A 26,734-nucleotide genomic window follows, 5' to 3' on the forward strand; every position below is an offset into this window, starting at 1 on the left:
TAATTTTACGTATTTCAAAAGTTTCCGACTACTTTTTTTCAAATACTCGTATTACAAATAAAAGCTACAGGTTCTAGCTTCTAGCTACCAATTCCTCGCTAACAGCCTCCGGCTTCTAGCTACCTGTTAACAGCTTCCAGCTTACAACTATTTTTGCCAAATACGTCCTAACTACATAACATATATGATCAGTGGCGCACCTTAGTGGTGCCCCAAGGGTTTCGGGTCACTGCTCCGACGCCGGCATGTAGTGTAAAAAAAAGTTTTTAATGTTTTTTTAATGTTTTTTCTATTGGGTGCAACGGCTTAAGACACGAGTGACACTACTAATATAGATTTATTTTGAAATTTTTTTTAGTGTCACCCCTATGAAAATGTTCTGCGTCCGCCACTGTATATGATATCCAAAAACCTTACCAAAAAAAAAAAAAAAAAAAAAAAAAAGAAAACCTATTATTATCATTGTTGTAAAATTAGAAGGGAACAAGATAAAAGAAATGATCAATATTATATTAGTTTCCATGATTTACGGGATGAATATATTATATTTATCTATTTTTGAAATATTTAGGGATTTAGGTTTTAATAAATAAAATTATATTTATAAACACTCAAAATTGAAGTTGTAGTTATTCCTTGGATATGTGTGCCTAAGCACAAAAAATTTAAAAGAAATTAAATATGATCCTACATTTTCTTTTTATATTTTTATCCATGTAAAATCGTGACATATGTCATATTTAAATACAATTAATAATATTTTAATACATCTAATATCATTTCAAATGGATAGAAAGATCTCTAGCAATAAAAGTAATAATATATTTAATTTCTCTAAATTTAATTATACAATCTTATGGAATGAGAAACAACTTACTTTGTAGGTCCTTACCAATACAAGTACCATCAACATATATAATCTTTGATGTATTACAGCCCAACATACATTACAATGTCTAATCCGTTGGAATTTCATCGATGCATTACGGAAGTATTTTCATTTGTCTTAGTTTCTTGATCCACATTTTGATGCTTGCAAGTGTATTTGCATGTCCTAAAAACCCAAATTCTCGACTCTTATTCATGCTGCAAACATGTTGAATTTGAAAATTTGAAACAGCATCCATTGCGCCAAAGCAAGTGATCTCCTCCATTTTGGTCTTGTACAATCCATTTTCTTCCACGATTTTTTCCCATACATGTCCTTTGTCTTTCATAAAGTCCACATAACTAAACTTATGTTTCTCATCAAATGGCACAAACTCAACACTAAACTCATCACAAAGTACTCCCCACAACATTTTCCATGTAAACACATCACCATTTGTGCAGTTAAAAGCTTGATTCTTAGCACTGTTTGTGATTGAAGCCCATATTTGCTGCTCAGCTAGTACTCTAGCATCCGATGCATCACAAAAATGGCCCCACGTGAACTTGTTGCCCAAGTACCTACAAACGTTAGATGATTAGGTTTATTTATTAGTTTCTTGGTTTAAAAACATTCTTTTCTAAAAAGCATATGTAAAAAATCTAATCTAATCGGTAGTCACACACCTGAATGGATAGTTTTCATGTTTGCAGACTAGAGCATACACAGAGAGTGTAAGAAGTGCGTTATAAAAACTTCTTGAAGATGCGCCAATGATTATGGAAGAGCGGTGTATAGAATAGGTTAAAGATTTTGAGTATGAAAATATAATATCTTCCAAAGCATAGTAAAAGTTTGGAAATTGTAATCTAGGGTAATCCTCTTTGAATGGTGGTTCATGAGGGATTATTTGCCTTGAAAGGATAGGATCATAAATCGGTCCCAAATATTGTTTTGTGCCTGTTTGCAATGCTACATGACTAAGATTCGAGTTTGGTGACAAAGTCAAAGCACCAAGAACATTGCATAGCATAGTGGACTTCATGGAAATGCTTAGATCTTCACTTTCGTTGGCATATATAGCTATCCAGAACAGATGAGTGATTTGGTTCGAGAGTGGAGAGAGGATTTTGTTTGTGTTTTCAGGGTTTAGGGTGTCCAATATGATGTGTTTGTCTAGGAGGGAAGATGGGAACCAGGTGGGTAAGGGCCGTCGTGAGACACCATAGACCGCCCAAGGACCACCTAATGTCAATGGCTTCTTCAAGGCCTCGGTCACTGTTATACCCACCATGCCAGTGACCCCAACGACGAGAGCCACCCGTGGTATTGGGTTTCCTTGCTCCATTTTGTATTTGAGAGTTTGAGTGACTCAAAGAGAAAAGAAATAGGGAAATATATAGGAAATTGATGTAGATCTTTCAACCTATATGATTGACCATATAAAAAGGTGATTCTGTCAATTTAAATATGAAAAATTAATTTAAAAGATTAGTTTCATCTCTTCTTGCAAACATTTTTATAAGCAATTTATTTTATTTATACCTAACGGATATATAAAATTAAACATGGGAAACATGCTAGGCGGCATATTTTGATAATTTCATATGGGTCCGCTCTCGAACTATTTTATCAAAAAAATTACTATTTGTTCTTTGCCGTCGATCTAAAAAAAAGATTTATTCTATTGAAAAAATAAACGCAACAATAAATTAAAAATAGGTTTCTTTATGTTTGTAATTTTGCGAGTTTTGATTTAACATGGGCTCAAGGAAAAAAAGCCTTTCGATTTTGTGGGGTTGTTTTTTCACGAAGTTAGATGTATAAGGAAACCTAAACTAAAATGTTTAATTAAAACAATGAATTTTAGGACTAAGTTAGAATGAATTTTAGCACTAAGTTAGTTTATCATTAAAAAAAAACAATAAAAATGTCATGTCATCATTTTTTATAATTGGAAACAAAAGGTGGATATATAACATTTGTTATATATCGTATAAATTGGTAGAGTTATAAATACCTTATTAATATCAATAAAAATACTTGGAGACTGTCCATATCAATATAATATAAAAGTTAAAAGATAAATTGTTATTTAAAGCAACCTGTCCATGATTTATTGAATAACTTACTTCCTTTTGTCCTATTCTATCCTAATAAATGAAGATCATTTTTCCAAATGTCATCTTTTCATTAAATTTGTCACATATGATTTTGTAAATTTTTTGATTAAATTTAAATCCACATGTCATTTTGTGGTTTTTTTGAATTAAATCAATTAATATGACACATAATACTAAATTTATATATGTAAAGTATTAAATATATTTAATGTGATAATAAATGCAAAAAATCTTAAAAAATATATATGATATATTAAAATACATTGAATATGATAATAAATTTAATGAATATGACAAAACAGTTATTGATATTATGGATGATCTTGTTAATAATGGTTCTATTTATTCATTAGAATATGTCTATTTATTTTAAAAAATTCTTAATATTTAAACTTTGATATATATATATATATATATATATATATATATATATATATATATATATATATATATATATATATATATTTAATCAACCCGTGTAATACACGGGTTTCACACCTAGTAAACTATCATGACAAAAAATACGAATTATTAGTCAAATGAGTTGATATTAGTCAATTTTAAAAATCTGATTGCCAGCTTAGTTTCCATCAATATATATCTCCTACATAGCCACATGTTTATATTCAATCATTTATGTCAATGTATATGATCCCCTTCGTAATGCTTTTCGTGATTTCGTCTTCTGATGAAAGCACGACGCACCAATTTATAAAACCTCTAATGATCCCAATACACCAACTAAAACCATGCGCAAAATCATCAAGCTTCATGAGATCAGTGGAGCTTAATTTTAAGTGCTTTTTGCATTTTATGCAATATTTCTATGCAGGGCCGGTCCAATGTTTTTTACTATCCGGAGCGGGACAAAAAATTTATGTCCTTTATATATGTACCGTAGATCGAGAAAACAAATATATAAAAAATATTTAAAAAATGTAGTAAATTTAATAGTCAAAAAAATAATACAAACAAAACCTACAAAAATCACCTACAAATCCATTTTTAACTAGTGACTAATAACATTACAATGAAGTAAATCTATACCTTTTTAGAGACTAAAATACAAAGCAGTGGATTTCGAGAAATCCACAATAAGATTTCAAAATAAACAGAAATCAACCTAACAAGTCCTGATTCACATCACAGAAACAAGAACAAAAACTTTAGAAAATGATTTCAGAAAATTGTATCATAAACAAACCATAGTAATCAGAAACTATACCTGAAATAAACCATAAATATATGAAACCAAGCAGCAAAATTTGAAGCTGGAATTTGTATAAGAAACAAAGCAGCAAATTACGTTTTTTATATTATAATCTAACTAATGAAATCCAACAAGTAAGAATAAAAACTCTTGACCCCTAAAACAAACCATAAAAAACCATATTAAAATGTGATAGATTGATGCAACATATTTGGTGTTCAAACGGAAAAAAAAATCATTTGAAGAAAAGGAGAGATTAGAGAACTTACCCTAATCAGTTGAAGAGCAGAAGAGAAATCAGAAACCCCACCTTCTTTCGTTCGTTGTCTCTATGAAAAAAATAAAAAAAATCCAAGTCAGCAACTCCTATAACAAATCACAATAATCATATTAAGAACTAAGAAGCGATGATTGATGGCAGCAAGTTAGAAAAATCGCAGTCAATTGAAGAAATACTAACCCAAAAATCGTGTGAATGAGAATAAAGAATAGAAATTGGCAAATTAGAAATCATTCCCTTCGTTTGTTGTCTCTTGATTTAGGTTGAAAAGGAATCGAACTTAGTATTCATAAATCAGAAAATGGAAGGTTGAAAATATCGATTGAATGTATCAGCTTTAGAGAGAATAGAATCAGAAATTGAGAGTAAGGAATGGGAATCGCCAGATCAAACTGCACAACAAATAGTTCAATCGATTTGAACGTTCTATCGAGAGGGCAGAGGCGACTCCTCGATTTCCACAGTACGATTTTCAAAGATTTTGGATAACCAATTTGACGATTGTGCTTCTTCAACTTGGCTCTCAAGAATTTCGGTGATGCGGTGATGCCCCAGATACGATGCCTGATCGTTGTTTTTCTTGGATTAAGTAATTGGGTTTAATTTTTGGGCCAAAATTATATAGGTATATTATTACTTGTTGGATAAAAAATATGCCCCTATTTTTTTGATGCCCTTGGGCTTAAGCCCAACTCGCCCATGTGATTGGGCCGGGCCTGTTTCTATGTAATAACATTGAAATTGAGTAAAATTATTTGAATAATAGTTGTGATTAACGATCTTTGTATCTTATTATTGGATCAAAAAGCGCTCCATCAACATCTTGCACTACACTAAGGCCAGTGGCGGACCTTAGTGGTGCCTCAGGGGTCCCGGGCCACTGTTCCGACACCGGCACGTAGTGTAATTTTTTTTTTAATGTTTTTTCTATTGGGTGCACCGGCTTAAAACACGAGTGACACTACTAATATAGATTTATTTGGAAAAAAAATTTAGTGCCACCCCTACGAAAATGTTATGCGTCCGCCACTAACTAAGGCGACATTCGGTTGGACGCGTTGAATGTCATGTCACCGGCCTCTTGTGGTGTCACCGCTAATGTTGCCAAAAAGAACACGATCTTTACCCACATTTTTAGTGTGGTCGTTAATGCCCCACCGCGCCTAACGGTATTGCCTTTAAAACAAAAGACTTCTTTTCTGCTTCTCTTTTCTGCGATTCATAGCCTTAAGCTAAGATTCTTCTCTCTCTCTACCTGAGACGAACAACTCCAAGTCTCCTCCATTTTGTGATTAACAGAACTAAGATTCAATCCATTGGAAGCCACTCGACAACCTTCTCCCATCCTTTTCTCTTTTTTATGCTTTGTATGTCTCTCTAAATATCTCTCCTCCACCGTCACCAACCTCATCAACGTCCTCCCAAGTTGCAGCCACCATCGCCGCCAACGTACACCACCATAGCGACCGACATCACCACTGACTTTTTAGGCCATAAACATATACCACCACCAACACCTTAAGTTTTATGTTACTGATTAGTAGACTTTTTGTAATAAATGTATTTAGATTATTATAAACTTGATAAATACATGCTTGGATGTGTTTAGATTAGTATAAATTTATAAAAAGTATGCTTGAATATGCTGTTGGTGATTTGTTATCATCAATGTTATTTAAGTGTAATGGGATTACTTTGTTGACTAAAAATGATCTTGATAAATATTAAACAAGTAAGGAAGGTGTGGAGTACACATTTGTTTAAGTTTGATCAAGTATCAAAGTACACTGTCATTTAAGGGCGAAACCCCTGAACGAACGGGGGTCCGGGGGCAGCGCCCCTGGGAGCGGGGTCCAAGGGGCAGAGCCCCTGGCTGGGATCGAGCTGCCAGGTCAGCACGAAATTTTTTTATTTGGGTTATATTGCTGTGTTAAAAATGCATCAGAAAATCCAAATTTTGAATATGTGACCCGTTTTTGACTTTGCATTAATCCTTATACCAAACCCGGATTTATAACAGTTTTGACTGTTGAGAAAAACTGTTATATGGCAGTTTTGACAGTTTTTCAGACAAGGAATGTATATAACCAATTTTTAGTCAGTTTTCTGGTACTCATGAAAATTATACCATCTCATTCTCTCTTTCTTTCTCTTTGATTTTATCTGAGTCTTATCCAATTGAGGATTTGGGAGTACCACCCAAATACTTCGATTTGAAAGTGATTATCACGATTCTCAGATTTCCAAGTGCCACTAAACCATATTTTTCTAACATATGCTTAGATTAGTAGAAATGTATGTTTGGATGTGTTTAGATTAGTAAAGATTTATGAATTTGTGTTTGAATATGAATATTTTAGTAGAAACGTATGTTTGATCTGCCTAGATTATTAGATCGTTATGAAGTGCATGTTTGGAGATATGTTTATATTAGTAGAAATGTACATTTGGATGTATGTAGATTAGCAACAATTCATGAAATGTTTGTTTTGATGTGCTTATATATTCATGAAATGTGTGTTTTGATATGCTTATATTAGTCATGAAGAAGTAAGTCTGTAAGTTAGCAAAAAAAAAATTATGAAAAAGGAAAAAAACATATAATGTAACGACAAATTTTTTTAATCGTTTAAAACACCACTATTTAGGAATTCAGAATACTTTAAAATCAAACTTTTAAATAAAATATTATAACCAAAAGGCTTATCACCTAACTGTATCAGATGTTCCTCTTTCTCCTTAAGATTGAGGGTTCAAGTCTCGTTTGTGACATATGTGGTATTAAGAGTAAATTAGAAGTAAGTTATATTTGTCATTCCAAAAAAAATATTAGACTTCGTAAAAGTGAAATTTCTTAGAATCATCTTGTGGAAAAAAACAACACCCAGGGTTCATATTAAAAGGTTCATAACTAAAAACATATCACTAAGATAATGTCGTCTGCAGCCATACCGGTTTTCTACCTGATGATCCTTAAAAATCTTAAACAGCAACATGTAAGCTTAAAATTTAGTGAGAATACACAACACTTATCCATTATGCTAATCATATGCACACAATATCCACTTAACGCATAGCACATAACAAAAACACATATCGCATATCCCATAACATATATTGTTGGTACCAACCCAATCCTATTAGGCTGATTCCGCTCCTGCGAAGAGTCTATCTTAGGAACTGAAACTCTAGGAACTGATCAGTCCCCACGAAGGGTCTATCTCAGACACTAAAACTCTAGGAAATGATGACTCCCTCCGAAGGGTTGTCCAAACCTTAACCACTTCCCCCCACATGGTCTATCATGGTTATCTGGCTCAATTGCTTTCCTTAAAGGGTATTGTCAGCAAGTTCAAACCCTAAATATAGTCTATTTAATAATAAGTTAGTAAATGTAACATTCTGTTTATTTAATAAATAAATAGATAAAAATTGATGAAAGAATACTCACACTAAATCTATATTATTTAGTGGATTATTGGTTTCAGGCAGCCAAATGATATATTTTAGACTTTCGAGGGTTAAAGTGTAATTTCAGGATTCATGTTGTGAAGGATTTTGAAGACAAGGGTTGCTTGGTAATTATTAGGACTTAAATTGAAAGGATTTGAAGGCATAAAGGGGCTGATTGGTAATTTCGGGACTTGATTGTAAGGATTTTCAGAAGGAGGGGCTTAAATGGTAAATTAAGGATTTATTTTGAAAGAAATTGGGGAAGGAGGGTCTGTTTATGCTATTATGGGATTATGTTTGAGAACCGGGTATATAACCCGTGCTATCCCTGTCACCTCGCAACCCTAACCATAAATCTGATGCAGCCGCCAACCCTAACCTTCGACCGCCACCACTCTTTCACTCCCATTTTCTCGATTAGCAAGGTCACTAGCGACATTTTCTACGACCAGAGACATTAAGGGTTGCCGGGAACGTAACCATCATTCGGGAGATCCACCGAAGGCTGGAGGCGGAACGAGAGTGAAAGTGGGTCGTAGACCACTGGGTTGCTGCTGTCGTGTGCCGAAGTCGTAGAAAACCGTCGCTGTGCCCCATCGTCGAAGTCATCCAACCGCTGCCTCCTTGGCTGTTGTGACAACTGGCAAGCTTCGGCTCAAGTTAAAGTCAAGTCAAGGTCAACAAGTCAATCTGGTCAACTCAACTAGTGTTATATGTTATGGATTTCTTTATGTTTACAAATGTAAAACTGTAAATCCTAATGTAAAGTAACACTTGAAAGTCCCAAATGTTCAAAATTTAAAACCCTAATCTAATTTAGGGAAGTATCAATTCTATAAAGTACTAATAAGTACCCTTCGGGGGATGCTTATTAATGTTATTCTTCGTAGAGCAAGGACTTTAGGTTTAGTTACATCCCATTTTGAGTGCCATACAGTATGGCACTCAAAATGGGATGTAACTAAATCTAAAGTCCTTGCTCTACGAAGAAAAACATTAATAAGGAATCCCGACAAAGTCTCTCTTAATCTCTCCCACGATATCTCACTCTCTCCCAAATCTCTCCAAGTATGTGAACTCTCTCCCAAATCTCTCCAAGTATGTGAAATCTCTCCCAAATCTCTCCAAAAATATGAAATCTCTCCCAAATCTCTCCAAGAATATGAAATCTCTCCAAGTATGTGAAATATCTCCCAAATCTCTCCAAGAATATGAAATCTCTCCTAAATCTCTCCAGGTATGTGAAATCTCTCCCAAATCTCTCTAAGAATATGAAATTTTCCCAAATCTCTCCAAGAATGTGAAATCTATCCCAAATCTCTCCAAGAATATGAAATCTCTCCCAAATCTCTCCAAGAATATGAAATCTCTTCAAGTATGTGAAATATCTCCCAAATCTCTCCAAGAATATGAAATCTCTACCAAATCTCTCCAAGTATGTGAAATCTCTCCCAAATCTCTCTGCGTACCTTCCTTAGTCGAAAACAGCCCAAAACCGGAGGAGAAAACCTAAAAGGACCCTCTTGGTCCGGAACCCTCTTAGTCCAGAATGTCTTCTAAGGACCCAAGAGGAGTCACTCCTTCGGAACCCCCCCCTCCCCCCCCCCCCTTCTTGCTTTGGACCTCGCATGCTCCGGAGGGTCTTGCTTAAGGCGTGCTTCGGAAGACTGTTGACCGGACCGGACTTCGCCTGCTGACTTCGAAATTGAAGAGAGCACTTCGAAATTTTGAGATTCGCTCCGGAACTCCGCCTTCTGACTTCGAAAATCCGAGAAGATGCTCTGGAATTTGCTTAATGGCTCTGGAATCCTTCCTAAGCCTTCGGACCCTCGTAGGAACCAACCCTTACTCCGGATTTTTGTCATTTTCGGACCTTTTTTTTTTTTTTTTTATCATTTTAAGACATTTTGACACCGGAAATCACACCAAACTCATATTTTTCATATCCTAAACCCCTTAAACCCCTGTTTTATGCCAAAATTAATTATTTTAAACATATTTATATAAAATAATACCTAAGATTCTTAAGGAGATTCTAAGGAAATATAGGGGTTTGACTCTGTGATGTGATGTAAATACTTCATTCCCCATGCAAATCTTAGTAAACCACACATTATCCATGGATAACAAGCTTTACCCACCAGCCGTCCATGCAAATGTCAAGTCACATTTATTCTTCCGTTTAGATACGTGAACTCTTTTTCCTTCCCAAGTCCCACTTCTCATTTCTCACTTCCAGACAACTCCTAAGAATACTCTCAACTCCTTCAAGCTTCAAGTTCATCGCTTCAAAGGAAATTCCTAGATTTCTTTGGTGAGTATTTTATCCTCTTTGAATAATTATTCTTCACATTATTCTAAGATTTCATTATATTTACACTCAAAAATTATTCATAGAATCCTCTAAAGATTTAAGAATCTTCCCAACTTTGGTGCTAGGAAACTTACTCATCACTCTTCAAATCAATCAACAAGTTAACCAAGGTGAGCTTCATACCCCACCTTTTTCTAAGTTTTTAATGTTATTGGGGGAGAGTACAAGTCAAATCTTGTTCTAAAATTCTTGAATAATTGCATGTACGTAAGTTGAGATGTGCGTGTAGAAATATTATTATTTTATTTCACTTTTCATGAATGTGAGATTTCACAAATCTCATGAAGTTAAGAAAATGATCTCATCATTGCATAAGGAATATTTTGTTTACAAAAGAAACATCCTAAATTTTTGAGTATGTCCAGCATACCCCCTTTAACCATGGCTTCTTGTCTAGAAGTAAAAGTAGTGAAATATATCTTGACATGTAGACACAGTTTCTATAATTCTTTTAAGATTGGAACTCTATGTCATATTAGTGATTTTCTTTGCAAACTATTAGTGGTTATTTATGAATATTTGAGATAAATAATTTCACTAAGAAAATATACAAATAGAGCCTTTATGACAAAAATATTTGCATGTCATAAAGCTACTGTCATAACTTCACACAAGTCATTTTTTATACAAATCTAGCTTGGCACCTTCTGACAAATTAGGTCTCACTAGTAATTTATAAAGGGAAGAGCTATTGTGCCGAATTCGATAATATTGAGTCATTTTGATAAATATTCAAAATGGATTAATTCCAGCAAACGAAATGAAACGAAACGAAATATCTAGTTAACGAATACAACTATATTTATTTCTTTGATCGATAATGGATTTCAACGATTTGCTCAAACATCTGTTAGTATTCTAGTCAGACAAATCTTCACAGTACATGTATTTATATATAATAGTGTACGCTTTAAGTCCTGTAAGAGCTATAACCAGAGTCTCCTGGAGGGGGTACAAGAATTTATGTATAGATCTATACGGAGTTGACACCCTGCACCTTCGTTGTTCGCTACAGCTAGACCGGCCAGTCTAGGGTGACAAATGACTTGAACAAAACCGACGCCTAAAGAATGTCATAACAGGCACTCCTTCATATTAGTATGGTTATAACGACTCACTAGAATATATCAGAAATGTATTTATATAGATTTCACCTTTGGTTTACAATCAACTCTGTTTTTATTTCCTCAAATGAGACATTTTTCACACAAGTGTTATTGTTTTTGTTAAAGCTACTATTTTATACATAAGAAAATTTAGGATTTTCTGGAGGAAACGATTTTATACGATTTCGATATCGACGAACTAAGACATACATGCAACTATACTCGTTTTGAAACAAGACTTACAACTATTTTGATAAGAAAATATTGGATTTTCTGGATTTCTAAACTACCATCGAAGTTTTACACGAAAATGCTTATGAACTCATCAACATATTTTGTGTTGACGCTTTTCAAACGACTTGTATTCTCTGGAAACCAATAAACAGGTTATGGAATTGCAGACTCATGATTATTTTGCTGTATTTTAGGAATTGCTTTCCGATGTTTCTTTTGTGTAAAATTTGAGAACATAAACATGATGTAAAACAATGTAAGCTTGTTATATTGATGTATGTTGTTTGGATTTTCTAAGTTTCATTTATATGCAATTGTTATGATACTACACAATGAAGTCACCCGCCTCCGGACGTTTCCGCCGTTCTGGTCCAGGGGTGTGACAGATTGGTATCAGAGCATTGTTTATAGTGAACTAGTATATCTAGCCATTCAATACATACAACTATAAATGCAATGGGACGAAAACACTCTTACTTAAAGTATACATACTTGTTAGGACTATATCATAACAAGAACAGACATGATAACTTAAAGGTTGAACACTACAGTCAAACCTGGGGAGTTATGTAATCATATTTGGGCTAAATATAGCTTGATCAACTATATTTATTTGAGATATGATCAACATGTGTTTGGGAGTGGTAGTAGTGTTGCAACAAGCCTAAAGCCTCCCAACTCTTTTTCCAAAAGCTTTAAGAATCAAACCTTAAATAATTAAAGCACTATAGGAGTATTTTGGCATTCTATCTATTTTCTCGTACTCATATATTCTCGCATAGATGACATGCCATGTTTTCACCTCCCTGGAGACCCGTACACTCCCAATCAGGGGAATGGGGGTTGGATTGAGGAAGACCCAGAAGAAAACCCTGAGGAACTCATGGAGGATCCCGAAGAACTGGTAGAGTTTGAAGAAGAAGACATCGATGAAGAGATCGAGGATGATGACGAGGAAGAGGTTGAGGAGGACGAGGAATCAGACGCTGAGTTTGAAGTTGTCAACCCTCCCTACATGGCAAGGGTACCGCCGTATAGGATGGGCTACAATGGCCCTACACCTCCTTGGGCTGACACTATTGAGAGATGAGGCCGACGCTAGGGTCAGCAACCACCGTTTGGGATGAACCAAGATTATTACGATCTTTGGCATGGAGGACCAGCGGATCGCGCACTCCCCATCGTGGTCAGACGTATTAAGGACATCCGGGACAAGATTCGAGTGATCGTTGGCCGAGTAATGCAGATGTTGGCAGCTATGCAGATCACGGATGCTCGCACGCGAGACCTAGAGTGAGAATTCTATCCAATGGAACGTCTCGTAGAAGATCTTGTCACTGCACGAGCGGAGGTCAGAAAATACCAAGAGTGACACGCCACTCTGGATGAGCGGGCACGGATTGTCGAACGCAGGTTAGCCGAGCTCCAGGGCGCCTCTACCTCATCGTTAGCACCACCAGGCCCTACTCGTTGCGATTAGTACTTGTTTATTTTGTACCATATAAATTTTACCTTTGTGCACTTTCCTATGTATTACTGATGATATGATTAAGTGATCTCACTACTCATGGAGTCGTGACTTTGCTAGATTCTATATCACTACAAGCATTGTATGCCTTACGAAGGCAATTTTCCATGTACTCAAAAGATTATTATAAATGAAAAACGGTATATATGTTTTCTAATGATGCGTTACCTCTTATGTGCTCTATCACTATTTTTACATGTTGATTTTCTGCACACCCTTATTCATATACAAACAAAAACCACCAATACTATTTTATGGTCAAGAAATCGTGAAACAAAATACATTGGAAACTCATCTTCCTTCTGATCCATGACAGAAAGATGCCGAGGAGATTGATCCGAAGGAACAACAACACATCACCACCACCACCGCCCCTTCCGGAGATGAACCCTACGACCTTTCAAACCGAAATATCGGCAACAATAATAGTAGCGTTAGCTCACATTCAAAACGGAAAAAAAGGTGGTAAACGTTAGCTCACATTCAAAACGGAAAAAAAGGTGGTAAACGTCAGGGGACGGGAAGCTCCCATCAAGGGATGAACCAAGGGCATGTAAGGGCATGTACCTACAAGGACTTTTCCAATGCAAGGCCCCGAAGTTTCAACGGGACTAGAGGAGTTATAGCTTTGAAACGATGGATCGAGAAGGTAGAGTCGGTGTTCGAGATATGCGATTGTCCGGAAGGGAGTAAAGTCAAGTTCACGGCCTTCACCTTCATCGATCAGGCATTGTCATGGTGGAACGGTCACATTGAGGCCATGACACTCCCCATTGCAAACGCTATGTCCTGGGAAGAACTCAAAGAGATGTTAATCGCCGAGTACTGTCCCCAAGGGGAAGTATAAAAACTCGAACAAGAAACTGTGGAACCTTACGGTGCAGAACTCGGACATTGACGCATATATCTCAAGGTTTAATGAACTTGCACTATTGTGTCCTAGTATGATTATGTTTGAAGGAAAGAAAATCGAACGATTCATCTGGGGATTGATGCCTCCTATTCATGGCAACGTGATTTCCTCAAAACTTGAGACCTATGACAGTGCAAAGCGCCTGGCCAAGAAACTTTATGATCATAGTGATAAGAAAAATACCAAAACAACCGAGAGAGAGAACAAACAAGAAGGAGGAAGCAAAAAGAACTGGGGTAACAAGCAAAAGGGACGACATAATTCAGGTCCATCCAAGAAACCTCAGACAGTAGTAGTCTATTCTGCTACTGCTCCAACTGCACCAACCCCAACCGCCCCTACATCAACCACAACAACACGAGCAAAGTCATATGCGGGTTCCAATCCTAAATGTGACAAGTGTAACTATCACCACTACGGGGCATGCAAGGATTTCCAATGCACCAATTGCAACCGAAAAGACACACTGTCCGGAATTGCAAGATGCCTCTACAACAAACTAAGTAGCCCAATAACAACAATGTCGGAGCCAACCGTGTATGTTATGGGTGCGGGGAAACAGGACATTTTAAATGAAATTGTCCCAAGAACAACAATCAGAAAGCAGGAAGAGTTTTAACCATGGGGCAAGGAGAGGCGGTGCAAGATCCAACAGTGGTGACTGGTACGTTTCCCCTCAACAACTCTTATGCGTGCATTTTATTTGATAGTGGTGCTGAACGAAGCTTCGTAAGTCACGAATTCAAACACCTACTCAATCAAAATCCTCATAAATTGAACAAAATTTATACGGTCAAAATGGCCAATGGTAAAACAGAATCAACCAACGATGTTTATGTAGGGTGCACACTAACGTTGAATAATCACTCCTTCCCAATCAGTTTGACGCCTGTTAATATTAGGAGCTTTGATGTGATTGTTGGAATGGATTGGTTAAGCCCCCACCATGCTGAAATTATGTGTCACGAGAAGGCCGTTCGTCGTCACCTACCCAACGAAAAAGCCCTAATAGTCTATGGTGATAAACCCAGCTCAAACATCCGACTCATTTCTTGCATCCAAGCACAACAGTGCTTGCATAAAAAGAATCACATTTCTCGCTCATGTCATGGATAAAACAAAGGATGAGAAAAACGTTATCGATATTCCTGAAGTACGTGATTTTCCCGACGTATTTCCCGAAGAATTGCTTGGAATACCTCCCGAGCGCCAGGTCGAGTTCCGAATCGATCTTGTACATGGAGCCACTCCAATCGCCAAATCACCCTACTGATTAGCTCCTGTCGAGATGTAAGAGTTATCTAGTTAATTGAGCGAGCTTCTCGACAAAGGGTTCATCAGGCCGAGTTTCTCACCTTGAGGAGCTCCGGTTCTGTTTGTCAAGAAGAAAGACGGGTCTTTCAGAATGTGCATAGATTATCGAGAATTTAACAAGCTCACCATCAAGAATCGATACCACTTCTTCGAATTGATGATCTATTCGATCAACTCCAAGGAGCCAATTACTTTTCCAACATAGATCTGAGGTCCGGATACCATCAACTAAGATTCTGTCACACCCCAAAACCGAGAACGGCGGAAACGTTCTGGGGCGGAGGACGTCATGTATGCATCACAACAAATGTAAAGTAGTAAACCAGTAACAATATCATCCATTGCATTAATAGTATAATTTTGATTACAAGTGTTTTCTTTCATAGTACAAGACAGCATGATAACTGATCAAAATAAAAGACGAGTCTTGACTGCTCCGTCTTCTCTAAACCTTGCATCGACACCTGTCTATTTGTAACCTGAGAATACAAGTTATTTTGAAAGAGTAGATCATCATTTAAGCTGGTGAGTTCATAAGTATTTAATGTCATTGCTTTGATTAGTTGATATGAAAGACTGGTGAACGAATGATGAAACATTTAGTATAAGTATGAAAACTCTAGAAAATCCCATATTTCCTACTAGTATAAAAGTAGTCTTCTACCAAGACCCGAATGTTTTGAAAGTAGCCTTTTACCTAGGCCTGACTGTTTTGAAAGTACGCATCTCTTGAAAATGTGATGGTTTTTCCCTGTTTAACTCTTATTAGTAGTCCCTTAAGTATACCTGAAATGGTATCAACCTAAAACATCCGTAGACTGTTCATTTACCTCTGTTGCTAACAGCCGGGTTTAGGAATAGTTAGTCCCTTACGTATACCCGCGATGGTATCAACCTAAAACATCCGTAGATTGTTCATTTACCTCTGTAGCTCACAGTGGTTGTCGGAATGGTTAGCCCCTCAAAGTATCATGTGGTACTAGGAGATAAAGTCCCAATCTATCTCGTCGATGATGTGATTGAATCACAAGGTAAAGATAGAAAGGCGAACGATATAACCATATCTTAGACATATAACATGTAATAGTAATTTGCCATATAATGTCTATGTAAAAGTATTCATGTATAGTATTCATGTAAGAGTATTCTTTCATATAACATGTAGTAGTAATTTGCCATATAATGTCTATGTAAAAGTATTCATGTAAGAGTATTCTTTCATATAACATGTAGTCTAGACTCATGAATGAACTGACTCCGGTGTAATTTCTTGTAGTAGGGAAAATGTTTTGTTTACTCTAAACTATTCCTATAATAGTTTATTAGAATGTAATTGATGAGTGACCAAGTAGGTTTATACACCATTGCTATCTAAGAGTATCGGAGCTAAATTAACTGATGGAACATTTATGACCATATATGTATACATGATATATAACTAATATTTAAACGACTTTCGGACGAATACCCAATATCCCACCAGACCACATCTCAAGGCGCGAAAAGGAAATAGGGTGGATAGCCTTCCTAAGTCTTTTAAACATTTCTTATATAACTATACATATAGAGGCATGCAATTTATAATATAAAAGCATAAAGAAGTTTTGTAAAACCGTTGAAAAGTCTAATAAAGAATTTGTGACTTGATGTCAGTTTATAAAATGATTGAAAGTATTTTGTTTGATAAGACAGTTTAAGTACACGGAAAACCACTGTTTGAAAACACCTTTGTAACCGATTTTGAAAGGAAGCTTGCAGTATGTAAGACAGTTTGATAACGAGCTTTAATCATGTAAAAACGTTTAAGAAAGTCATTTGAAGTAATATGTTTAGTAAAACTGTTAAACTTGTAGTAAATCCATTTGTATACTAGTTATAAATCACATATGATTGATTTATTAACAAGAAGTATCCCAAAATATTGATGTTTTTCGTGCCAAAATAATCGTATGTTTGTAGTATGAAAGATGGACACATATACATACAGTATAAGCAGAGTTTTTGATTCATATATAAATAACAACACTTTTCATTTCAAAAGATATGATGTTATCGTGATACATTTTGCATACGAAAGTTTTTTTATAATAATTACAAATCACATGCGATTCCGTTGAATAAAAGTGTATAATGAAACTTTATATAACATACGATAATCATTGCGTGTTTTACTTGTATTCCCCCCCTTAAAAGCATATAAAAACATTTATAAAACATTTAAAAGTGTGGATTATAGGGGTATGAACTCACCTGAAAGTTTGAAGATAGCGAGATGGAAAACCGGGCAGAGTTTCGTCTCGGGAAACGGATTTTCTCGAGATTCTCGGGAATCTCGGGAGTAAAATCGACCCTCGGGACTTGAGCAAAAAGGCCAGAGCTTCGGGTTTGAACGGGCACGGAAAACGAGGCAAGACGCAAGAGAAAAGAGAAGAATTGAGCAAATTTTTCGGAAAGCCTCGCATCCCTTTTATAGGGGTGCTGAACCGCCTCGGTACGCTGGGCGTATGAGGGTACGCAGCGCGTACGAGACGTCATCGCTTACGTATTTCGGATGGGGCGGGTCGGATAGGGCGGGTCGGACGGGTGGGTCGGTAGCTTCGCATAGGGCGACGTGGACGATCCGAGGCCTTCGATCTGAGTACGCGGGGCGTACGAGGGTACGCAGGGCGTACTCTGGTCCTATCCGATGACTCCCCTTCGGATAATACCGGGAGTTTTTATTTAAATTTATAAATATTTTAAATAAACTTCAATAATTCATATCTCCTTCATACGAACTCCGTTTTCGACGTTCTTTATATCCACGCGAAGGTGAGACTAAGATCTACAACTTTCGTTTAGATTTCGATGGCAAATTATGAAATAATTTTTATTATTTATTTATTAAAATGACGTGATTAAGGAATTTCTTTAAAAATTCATAACATCTTTATCTGACGTCGGTTTTTGCCAGACTTTTTACCGCTGAAATACCATTGACGAGACCTTCAATTCTCGTTTAGGTCATTCCGTCCAAAAGTCGCTCGATCTCCGATTCGAGTTTTTACGTAACTTCGTATTGCCGCTTTTCTGTTGGAAAAACTTAGAATGGTCATAACTTCTTCGTTATAACTCGGATTTTAGTGTTCTTTATATGCTTGGAAACCTTGATACGATTCCTTCTACTTTATTTAACCCAAATAAGATTTTAGGAAAGTTAAATTTTGACCTAAATTTGACTTGCGTCCCATCATATCGTCTTGAAATATCGGGTTGTCACAGATTCTGATAGGATGATATCCCAAAGACCGCCTTCCAAACCCGTTATGGGCATTTCGAATTTGTAGTCATGCCTTTTGGTCTCACAAACTCACCTGTAGTTTTTATGGACCTGATGAACCGAGTATGTCGGCCGTTTCTCGACAACTTCGTAATTGTTTTCATCGATGATATACTTGTTTACTCGAAGAGTAAGGAGGAGCACAACCTACACTTATGACAGATTTTGGGGACTCTGAGAGCAGAGAAGCTTTATGCAAAGTTCTCCAAATGCGAATTCTGGATTCTTAGACTAGAATTTTTAGGGCATGTAGTCAACGAAGAGGGAATACATGTGGACCCTACCAAGATCAAGGCTATTGAGGGATGAACAACCCAAGAACCCCAACCAAAATTCGTCAATTTTTAGGCCTCGCAGGTTATTACCGAAGGTGCATCCAAAATTTTTCGAAAATCGCCATTCCCCTCACTACCCTCACCCAGAAGGACGCACACTTCCATTGGAGCGATAAACAAGAAGCTGCATTCCAAACCCTGAAGCAAGCCCTCTACAGTGCTCGAGTACTCTCTTTGCCACAAGGAACAGAGGACTTCGTAGTATACTGTGAGGCTTCTAATCAACAGCTATGTTGTGTGCTTATGCAACGAGGAAAGGTGATAGTGTACGCTTCAAGACAACTAAAGACCCATGAAGTAAACTACACCACCCACGACCTCGAGTTGGGAGCTGTGGTCTTTGCTTTAAAATTTTGGAGGCACAACCTATATGGTACCAAGTGCACCATCTTCACAAATCACAAGAGCCTCCAGTATATCCTGGACCAAAAGGAATTGAACATGAGACAACGGAGATGGTAGAGCTGCTGAACGACCATAAGTGCGAATCAAGTACCATTCGGGCAAAGCGAATGTGGTAGCCGATGCCTTGAGTCGATGGGAATACTCGGGTTGCCGACTAAAGACATTAGCAATGACCGTCTATTCCCATCTATCCTCACAAATCAAGGAGGCCAAGCTGGAAGCCATGAAGCCGGAAAACGTCACCAATAAGGCAATGCGTGGAATGGAGAAGAGTCTGATGTTCAAAGAAGACAGAGCCTATTATCTTATGGACCGAATCTGGACATCGAGGTTCAGTGGATTTTGGGACATGATAATGAATGAGGCTCATAAAACAAGGTACTCTATCCATCCGAGTTCCGACAAGATGTACCAGGATATCAAACAACATTATTGGTGCCAAATATGAAAGCGGAGATTTCCACTTACGTTGGCAAGTGTCTCACTTGTGCCAAAGTTAAGGTGGAGTATTAGAAGCCCTCGGGTCTACTGCAACAACCCGAAATACCCGAGTGGAAATAAGAGAGGTTAACAATCGATTTTATAACTGAATTACCCAAGACAACAGACGATCTTGATGCTATCTGTCAATCGTTGATCGACTAACAAAATCCGCCCATTTCCTACCAATAAAGGAGACATACAAAATGGAAAGGCTAACACGGATATACCTAAAAGAGGTAGCGAGACTTCATGGAGTCCCCATATCTATTATCTCGGATCGGAATAGTATATTTACCTCTTGTTTTTGGCAGTCGCTTCAGAAAGCATTGGGAACTCGACTGGATATGAGCACTGCCTACCACCCTCATACCGATGGCTAAAGTAAACGAACTATTCAAACCCTAGAAGATATGCTTCGAGCATGTATAATAAATTTTGGCAAGACCTGGGATACCCATCTGCCTCTGTTTGAATTTTCATATAACAAAAGCTATCACACGAGCATTGGAGTCACCCCCTTTGAGGCCTTGTATGGCCGAAAGTGCAGATCGCCCATGTGTTGGGCTGAAGTGGGAGACACACAGTTGGTAAAAGGGAAAACGCCGAACATCACCCTTACGAGACCAGAGATCATCTGAGAAAGTACAGAGAAGGTAATCCAAATCAAAGCCCGACTCCAAGCATCGCACGATTGACAAAAGAGTTACACTGACAAACGACGAAAACCTCTAGAGTTCCAAGTTGGGGATTGAGTGCTATTAAAGGTCTCTCCGTGGAAAGGGATGATCCGTTTCAAGAAACTAGGAAAGCTAAACCCATGATACATCGGGCCATTTGAGATTCTTGCCCGAATTGGTCCGGTGGCCTATAAGCTGCAACTACCCTCTGAGCTCAGCAACGTAAACCCTGTATTCAACGTATCGAATTTGAAAAAGTGCTTATTGGGTGAAACCCTCGTTATTCCTCTAGAAGAGATTGAGATAAACGAGAACCTCCTATTCGTCGAAGAACCAGTTGAGATAATGGATAGGGAAGTGAAGCGCACGAAACAGAGTCTCATTCCTATTGTGAAGCTCCAATTGAACGAAAAGCACGGACCGAAATTTGCTTAGGAACGTGAAGACCAGATGAAGCAAAAGTACCCCCCCCCCCCAACTATTCGCTAACCTTTGAAGGCTACTTCAAAGCAAATTTCAGGACGAAATTCCCTTTAATGGGGGATGATGTGACAACCGGCAAGCTTTGCGTCAAGTCAAGGTCAACAAGTTAATCTGGTCAACTCAACTAGTGTTATATGTTAGGGATTTCTTTATTTTTACAAATGTACAACAATAAATCCTAATGCAAAGTAACACATGAAAGTCCCAAATGTTCAAAATTTAAAACCCTAATCTGATTTAGGGAAGTATCAATTTTATAAAGTACTAATAAGTACCCTTCGGGCGTGTATGGCACTCAAAATGTGATGTAACTAAATCTAAAGTCCTTGCTCTACGAAGAAAAACATTAATAAGGACTCCCGACAAAGTCTCTCTCAATCTCTCCCATGATATCTCACTATCTCCCAAATTTCTCCAAGTATGTGAGCTCTCTCCCAAATCTCTCCAAGTATGTGAAATCTCTCCCAAATCTCTCCAAGAATATGAAATCTCTCCCAAATCTATCCAATAATATGAAATCTCTCCAAGTACGTGAAATATCTCTCAAATCTCTCCAAGAATATGAAATCTCTCCCAAATCTCTCCAAGTATGTGAAATCTCTCCCAAATCTCTCCAAGATGAAATCCCTCCCAAATATCTCCAAGCATGTGAAATCTCTCCAAGAATATGAAATCTCTTCAAGTATGTGAAATATCTCCCAAACCTCTCCAAGAATATGAAATCTCTCCAAGTATGTGGAATCTCTCCCATATCTCTCTACGTACCTTCCTCAGTCAAAAACAGCCCAAAACCGGAGGAGGAAACCCAAAAGGACCCTCTTGGTCCTAAAACCTCTTGGCCAGAACCCTCTTGGTCCGGAACCCTCTTAGTTTGGAATGTCTTCTAAGGACCCAAGAGGAGTCAGTTCTTCGGAACCCCCCCCTCTTCTTGCTACAGACCTTGCATGCTCCAGAGGGTCTTGCTTAAGGTGTGCTTCGGAAGACTATTAACCGGACCGGACTTCGCTTGCTGACTCCAGAATTGAAGAGAGCAGTTCGGAATTTCGAGATTGGCTCCGGAACTCCGCCTTCTGACTTCGGAAATCCGAGAAGATGTTCCGGAATTTGCTTAATAGCTCCAGAATCATTCCTAAGCCTTTGGACCCTCGCAGGAACCAGCCCCCACTCCAGATTTTTATCATTTTCGGACCTTTTTATCATTTTAAGACATTTTGACGGCGGAAATCACACCAAACTCGTATTTTTCATATCCTAAACCCCTTAAACCCCTATTTTATGCCAAAATTAATTATTTTAAACATATAGGATTTTCTACATGAAACTATACTCAGAAAATATAGGATTTTCTGGAGGAAACAATTTTATAAGATTTCAATAATGAGAAAATAAGACATACATGAAACTATACTCGTTTTGAAACAAGACTTACAACTATTTTGATAAGAAAATATTGGATTTTCTGGATTTCTAAACTACAGTCGAAGTTTTATATGAAAATGCTTATGAACTCACTAACATATTCTATGTTGATGCTTTTCAAACAACTTGTATTCTCAGGAAACCAATAAGCAAGTTACGGAATCGCGGACTCAGGATTATTTTGCTTTATTTTGGGAATTGCTTACCGATGTTTCTTTTGTGTAAAATTTGAGAACATAAACATGATGTAAAATAATGTAAGCTTGTTATAGTGATGTATGTTGTTTGGATTTGCTAAGTTTCATTTATATGCAATTTTTATGACACTACACAATGAAGTCACCCGCCTCCGGACGTTTCCGCCATTCTGCTCCCAGGGTGTGACAACTGTTGAAATCGGGCAACCACCTTTAGGGCGTCATCAATCGGGATGTCGTCATTCATGTCGTCGCTGCTGTTGCTCACGATTCACTATACGCCGGAGACCATGAGAAGAGTGTTGATCCGGTGTTGTGGTCATGGGAGGGGCCGATCAGACCTGCTGCGGTTGGGTTTCGCTATGGCTGTCCGCCGCCGCAGTTAGCCGTTAGCTGGGGCCGTTAGTCATGGTTGTGGCCACTAGGGCTGCTGTTGCCATCACCATGCGGCATCAGTTCGGGAACCTGTCAACCAACGGCTAGCATTTATCCGCAAGACTTCAGCAGTGTGAGGTGCGTCTTCTCACCATAGCAATGGGTCGAAGGCACCAAGGCCAACCCATTTTGTATTATCTGGTACACTAGTTGATGTAGAGATACATAGTATGCCAGTTGGTTATATTTTATATTCTATGTTGTTTGTCTATGTGATATTTGCCTAAAAGACCATGGGGGGATCCCATGGCACTTGGATGTAAGACCATGTGGGGGAGCCCATGGCTATCCAACAGGGAAAGACCATGGGGGGAGCCCATAGCACTTGGATGTAAGACCATGTGGGGGAGCCCATGGCTGTCCAACAGGGAAAGACCATGGGGGGAGCCCATAGCACTTGGATGTAAGACCATGTGGGGGAGCCCATGGCATCCTTATGCATGGATATGTTGTAGAGATAGCTTTTATAGCTAATGTTATGTGGTAGAGATAGCTTTTACAGCTAATGTGATTTGTGGTAGAGATAGCTTCTATAGCTAATGTTATGTCATAGAGATAGCTTCTATAGCTAACAAGATTTGTGGTATGTGGTAGAGATAGCTTGTATAGCTAATATGATACGTGGATTGTGTGTAGGGTATGCTCTGGGAAACTCACTAAGCTTCGTGCTTACAAGTTTGTTTATGGTTTCAGGTATCATTGTTTTGGAAAGGAAGGGCTCATCTTGATTTTAGTGCACACACCCGTGTTTTCGCAATATATGGTTTCGAGACGAACTCTGATGAATGTTTTAATTAATCATGTTTTTGGAATGTTTGGATTTAAAGTCATATACGTTTTGATTTCATTGAAAAATCAATTTTTTACCCTTGATTTTTAGGTCGTTACAAGTTGGTATCAGAGCCTTGGTTTGAGGGATTCGGGTATATCATCGGTGTGTCTGAACTCAGACTGAGGATCCGTAAAGTTTTCAAAAAATTTCAAAAGAAAATGTTTTCAAGGAAAAGGTTTTCTTAGACAAGAAAGGGTGTGGTTTATGCAATCAACCGAGCTCAAGTAAGTTTCCCCAGAATACCCACATATGTTGTCTGTTATGATTTGGTTTATGAATCTGTGAATCGCATGCTAGTTAGGGCTATGGGAGATGCTTGTATATGTTTTATGAGCTGGTAGACTTGCATGCTAGTGCTGAGTAATCAACAATAGGTTGGCCTGATATGTGGTGCATGTAGCCTTGGGAATATTTGATGCCATGCTAGAATGAGAATGGTTATTGGTATTAGTAACTGTTACATGTATGCTTTTAAAATTGTATACAGTTAGGATCTTATAACCTTAGAATAATAGATTTGGCCTTATTTCCTGTTCCTTATCTGATTTTGGCCCTAGGGTAGAGTCAATTATTTGACAGTCTATTAGATCTTGTTTTGTGTATATTATGCATGCATGAGGCAGCCGACAGTGAGGATGGATGGATGTGGATAGCGTGAGTTGCGATATGTGGGTAGAATGTTCTATGGCAATTCTTTGGATCAGAGTGCTACTACACAAATGATGTTTGCTTTGTGCATTGTGGAACTCTTTAGTGATGGGAGCCAGCTACTAAGTGGATATGTCGATATCCAGGAGGTGGATGGCTAGTATCATGGGGAGTTCGTTAGCAGCTGATGGAAGGGCGAGGTTGGGAACCTAGGAAAGCCTAGGATATGCTCCAGTGAGTTAGTGGGGCGGTTCAGTGAGGTTGGGAGCCTAGTAGGTGCTTCGGTGGATATGGTGTTGCTGTTTGGCGGATATTTGGTTCATCAGTGGGATAGGTGACTTAGAGGATTCAGGAGGATTGCTGAGGAAAGTATGGATAGGTGTGGAAGGTAGTATGGGCCCGTATTACTGATAACACATGATCCATACTCGAATCAGTGAGAGTCTTAGAGAATCTAAGAAGATGATGGGAAAGAGAATTCTTGGTTATGATTGGACCCTAGAGATAGCTGCTATGCAGAATGTGGATGAGCATGCAAGGGGATGGACCAGGTTTTGGTCCCGACCCTGGTGGAGAGCCAATTAACGGACTGATAGCCAGGATTTTGAGTCCGTCGTCGATCTCTTTTATCAGGCGACAAGGATCGATTGTGCGATCTGTTGCACTTTCGGGATTAGAGACTATGTCTTGGGGATGGTTAGTAGCTCGGTTTAGAGCAGGGGTTGCTCCAACTTTTGCAGTTCGACCGTTGACGATTGAGCTGGTGAGTGTGCCAGGGTGCGAGACCCTGAATGATATGATTTCTAGAGCTTAGGAGCATGAACTGATTTGGGGCACATTGGGAAGAAGGGATCAGATCAGGTGCATACATTGGATGGTCCCGGAAAGGGACCCAAGAGTTCGAGTCATATTTTGAGAGGCCAGCAGGGCTGGATTCAGTATAGTTCTTGCGAGAAACTGCACGAGGGAGTTTTCGATTCGAGTGTATTAGTAAGTGTATCTCTGGGTTTGTTACCTTGCTTGTGTTGGATTATACCTTCAAACATTGTCATATGCTAATTCTATACCATGAGTTATGGGGTGGTTAGTGAAAGGTTGTATCACTCTTTGCTGGCTTGGAGCATTCAATGTTATCTAGGTCTATGGTTGAGATCGGCTTAGGGACATGATGCGGAGGGTCTACAGACAGGATTGATGACTCAACCGTTATGCTTGGGTCGACTTTTCGAAGCTCCAAGGAAGTGGTTTACTGTTGAGGCTTTGGTCTGGGCATCAGTTATTTGGACATCAAGACATATGTGCGGCATCATTTCAAGGCGTTTGAGATTATTAGTTTCGCTAGGATTCGGGAGGTGTTTGTCTGATTTTCAGGGATTGTGTGGTATTTGTGGATTTGGGCCTGTAATAGAACACTGGCACGGACAATAAGCAGGTTGTCAGTAGTTGGTTATTAAAGAGTAAGAAGGATCGAGAATCCCTCAAATCTCATGTATTGCGAAGACTTAGTCGAATCTAAGTGGGGGGGGGGGGATTCACAAAGGTATTTAAGACAGGGACATGTATGAGACCGGGATGGACTTCTCGTCCTCATCGAGGGAAAATGGCGGCCCAATTCGCTATTTGGTTTGAGGGTTGTGCAGGTTTGGAGTTCGGTAAAACTCCCCAGCATGTGAATCGTGTCTCCTTGGGTGCTTGATAGCAGAATTTGGCGAAGCAGGTTGGGACTCCAGTCATGAATTGAGTTCAGTTTGGGTGATCAGTCGAGTGTGTGATTGACTCCGCATGCATTTGAATCGATAGAATAGGGGTAAGGTATTGGGCTACTGTTGTTTTATAGGGGAGCCGTATCATTCACAACTGTCAGATAGTGTAGCAGATACAGACAGATAGCAGGGTAGTTGTGACATTCATAGATTCGTTCAGATGACTTAGGTCAATGTAGTCCAGTTGGCAAGGTTGTGAGTAGGTCACAACATAATTGAATCGGGAAACGGTAGGTTGAAGGAGACCGGGAATGATGTAAGACTACAGTTATTTTGGTAGCATTCACCTTTTTGCGTTAGATTCGGCAGCGACATATTCTCAACCTATCATGATT

The 26,734-nt window shown here is 38.2% G+C and overlaps 1 protein-coding gene and 1 long non-coding RNA gene across 2 annotated transcripts; both read right to left on the reverse strand.

Moving 5' to 3' along the window:
* Positions 1 to 802: 802 nt before the first annotated feature.
* Positions 803 to 2,254, reverse strand: LOC145086295 ((S)-8-oxocitronellyl enol synthase CYC2-like). The gene is made up of 2 exons (XM_079024048.1): positions 1,555 to 2,254; positions 803 to 1,449 (listed from the first exon to the last, which is right to left on the reverse strand). The coding sequence occupies exons 1-2, from the start codon at positions 2,214 to 2,216 to the stop codon at positions 984 to 986; spliced, it is 1,128 nt and encodes a 375-aa protein (XP_078880174.1). The 5' UTR covers positions 2,217 to 2,254; the 3' UTR covers positions 803 to 983.
* Positions 2,255 to 3,582: 1,328 nt separating this feature from the next.
* LOC145090314 (uncharacterized) lies at positions 3,583 to 5,030 on the reverse strand. The gene is made up of 4 exons (XR_013701488.1): positions 4,662 to 5,030; positions 4,471 to 4,530; positions 4,217 to 4,262; positions 3,583 to 4,124 (listed from the first exon to the last, which is right to left on the reverse strand). It is a non-coding gene; the product is annotated as an uncharacterized LOC145090314 (long non-coding RNA).
* Positions 5,031 to 26,734: the final 21,704 nt, after the last annotated feature.

The sequence above is a fragment of the Lactuca serriola genome, chromosome 2, assembly GCF_051521515.1.
Source record: "Lactuca serriola cultivar US96UC23 chromosome 2, Lser_US96UC23_V15, whole genome shotgun sequence".
Taxonomy (NCBI): domain Eukaryota; kingdom Viridiplantae; phylum Streptophyta; class Magnoliopsida; order Asterales; family Asteraceae; genus Lactuca; species Lactuca serriola.

Excerpts from the sequence above, each read along its gene's own strand:
- LOC145086295 (XM_079024048.1), bottom strand. The coding sequence starts at position 2,216 with ATGGAGCAAGGAAACCCAATACCACGGGTGGCTCTCGTCGTTGGGGTC. Across the intron at positions 1,450-1,554 it reads CATGAAAACTATCCATTCAG|GTACTTGGGCAACAAGTTCA; the intron begins GTGTGTGACTAC and ends TAACGTTTGTAG.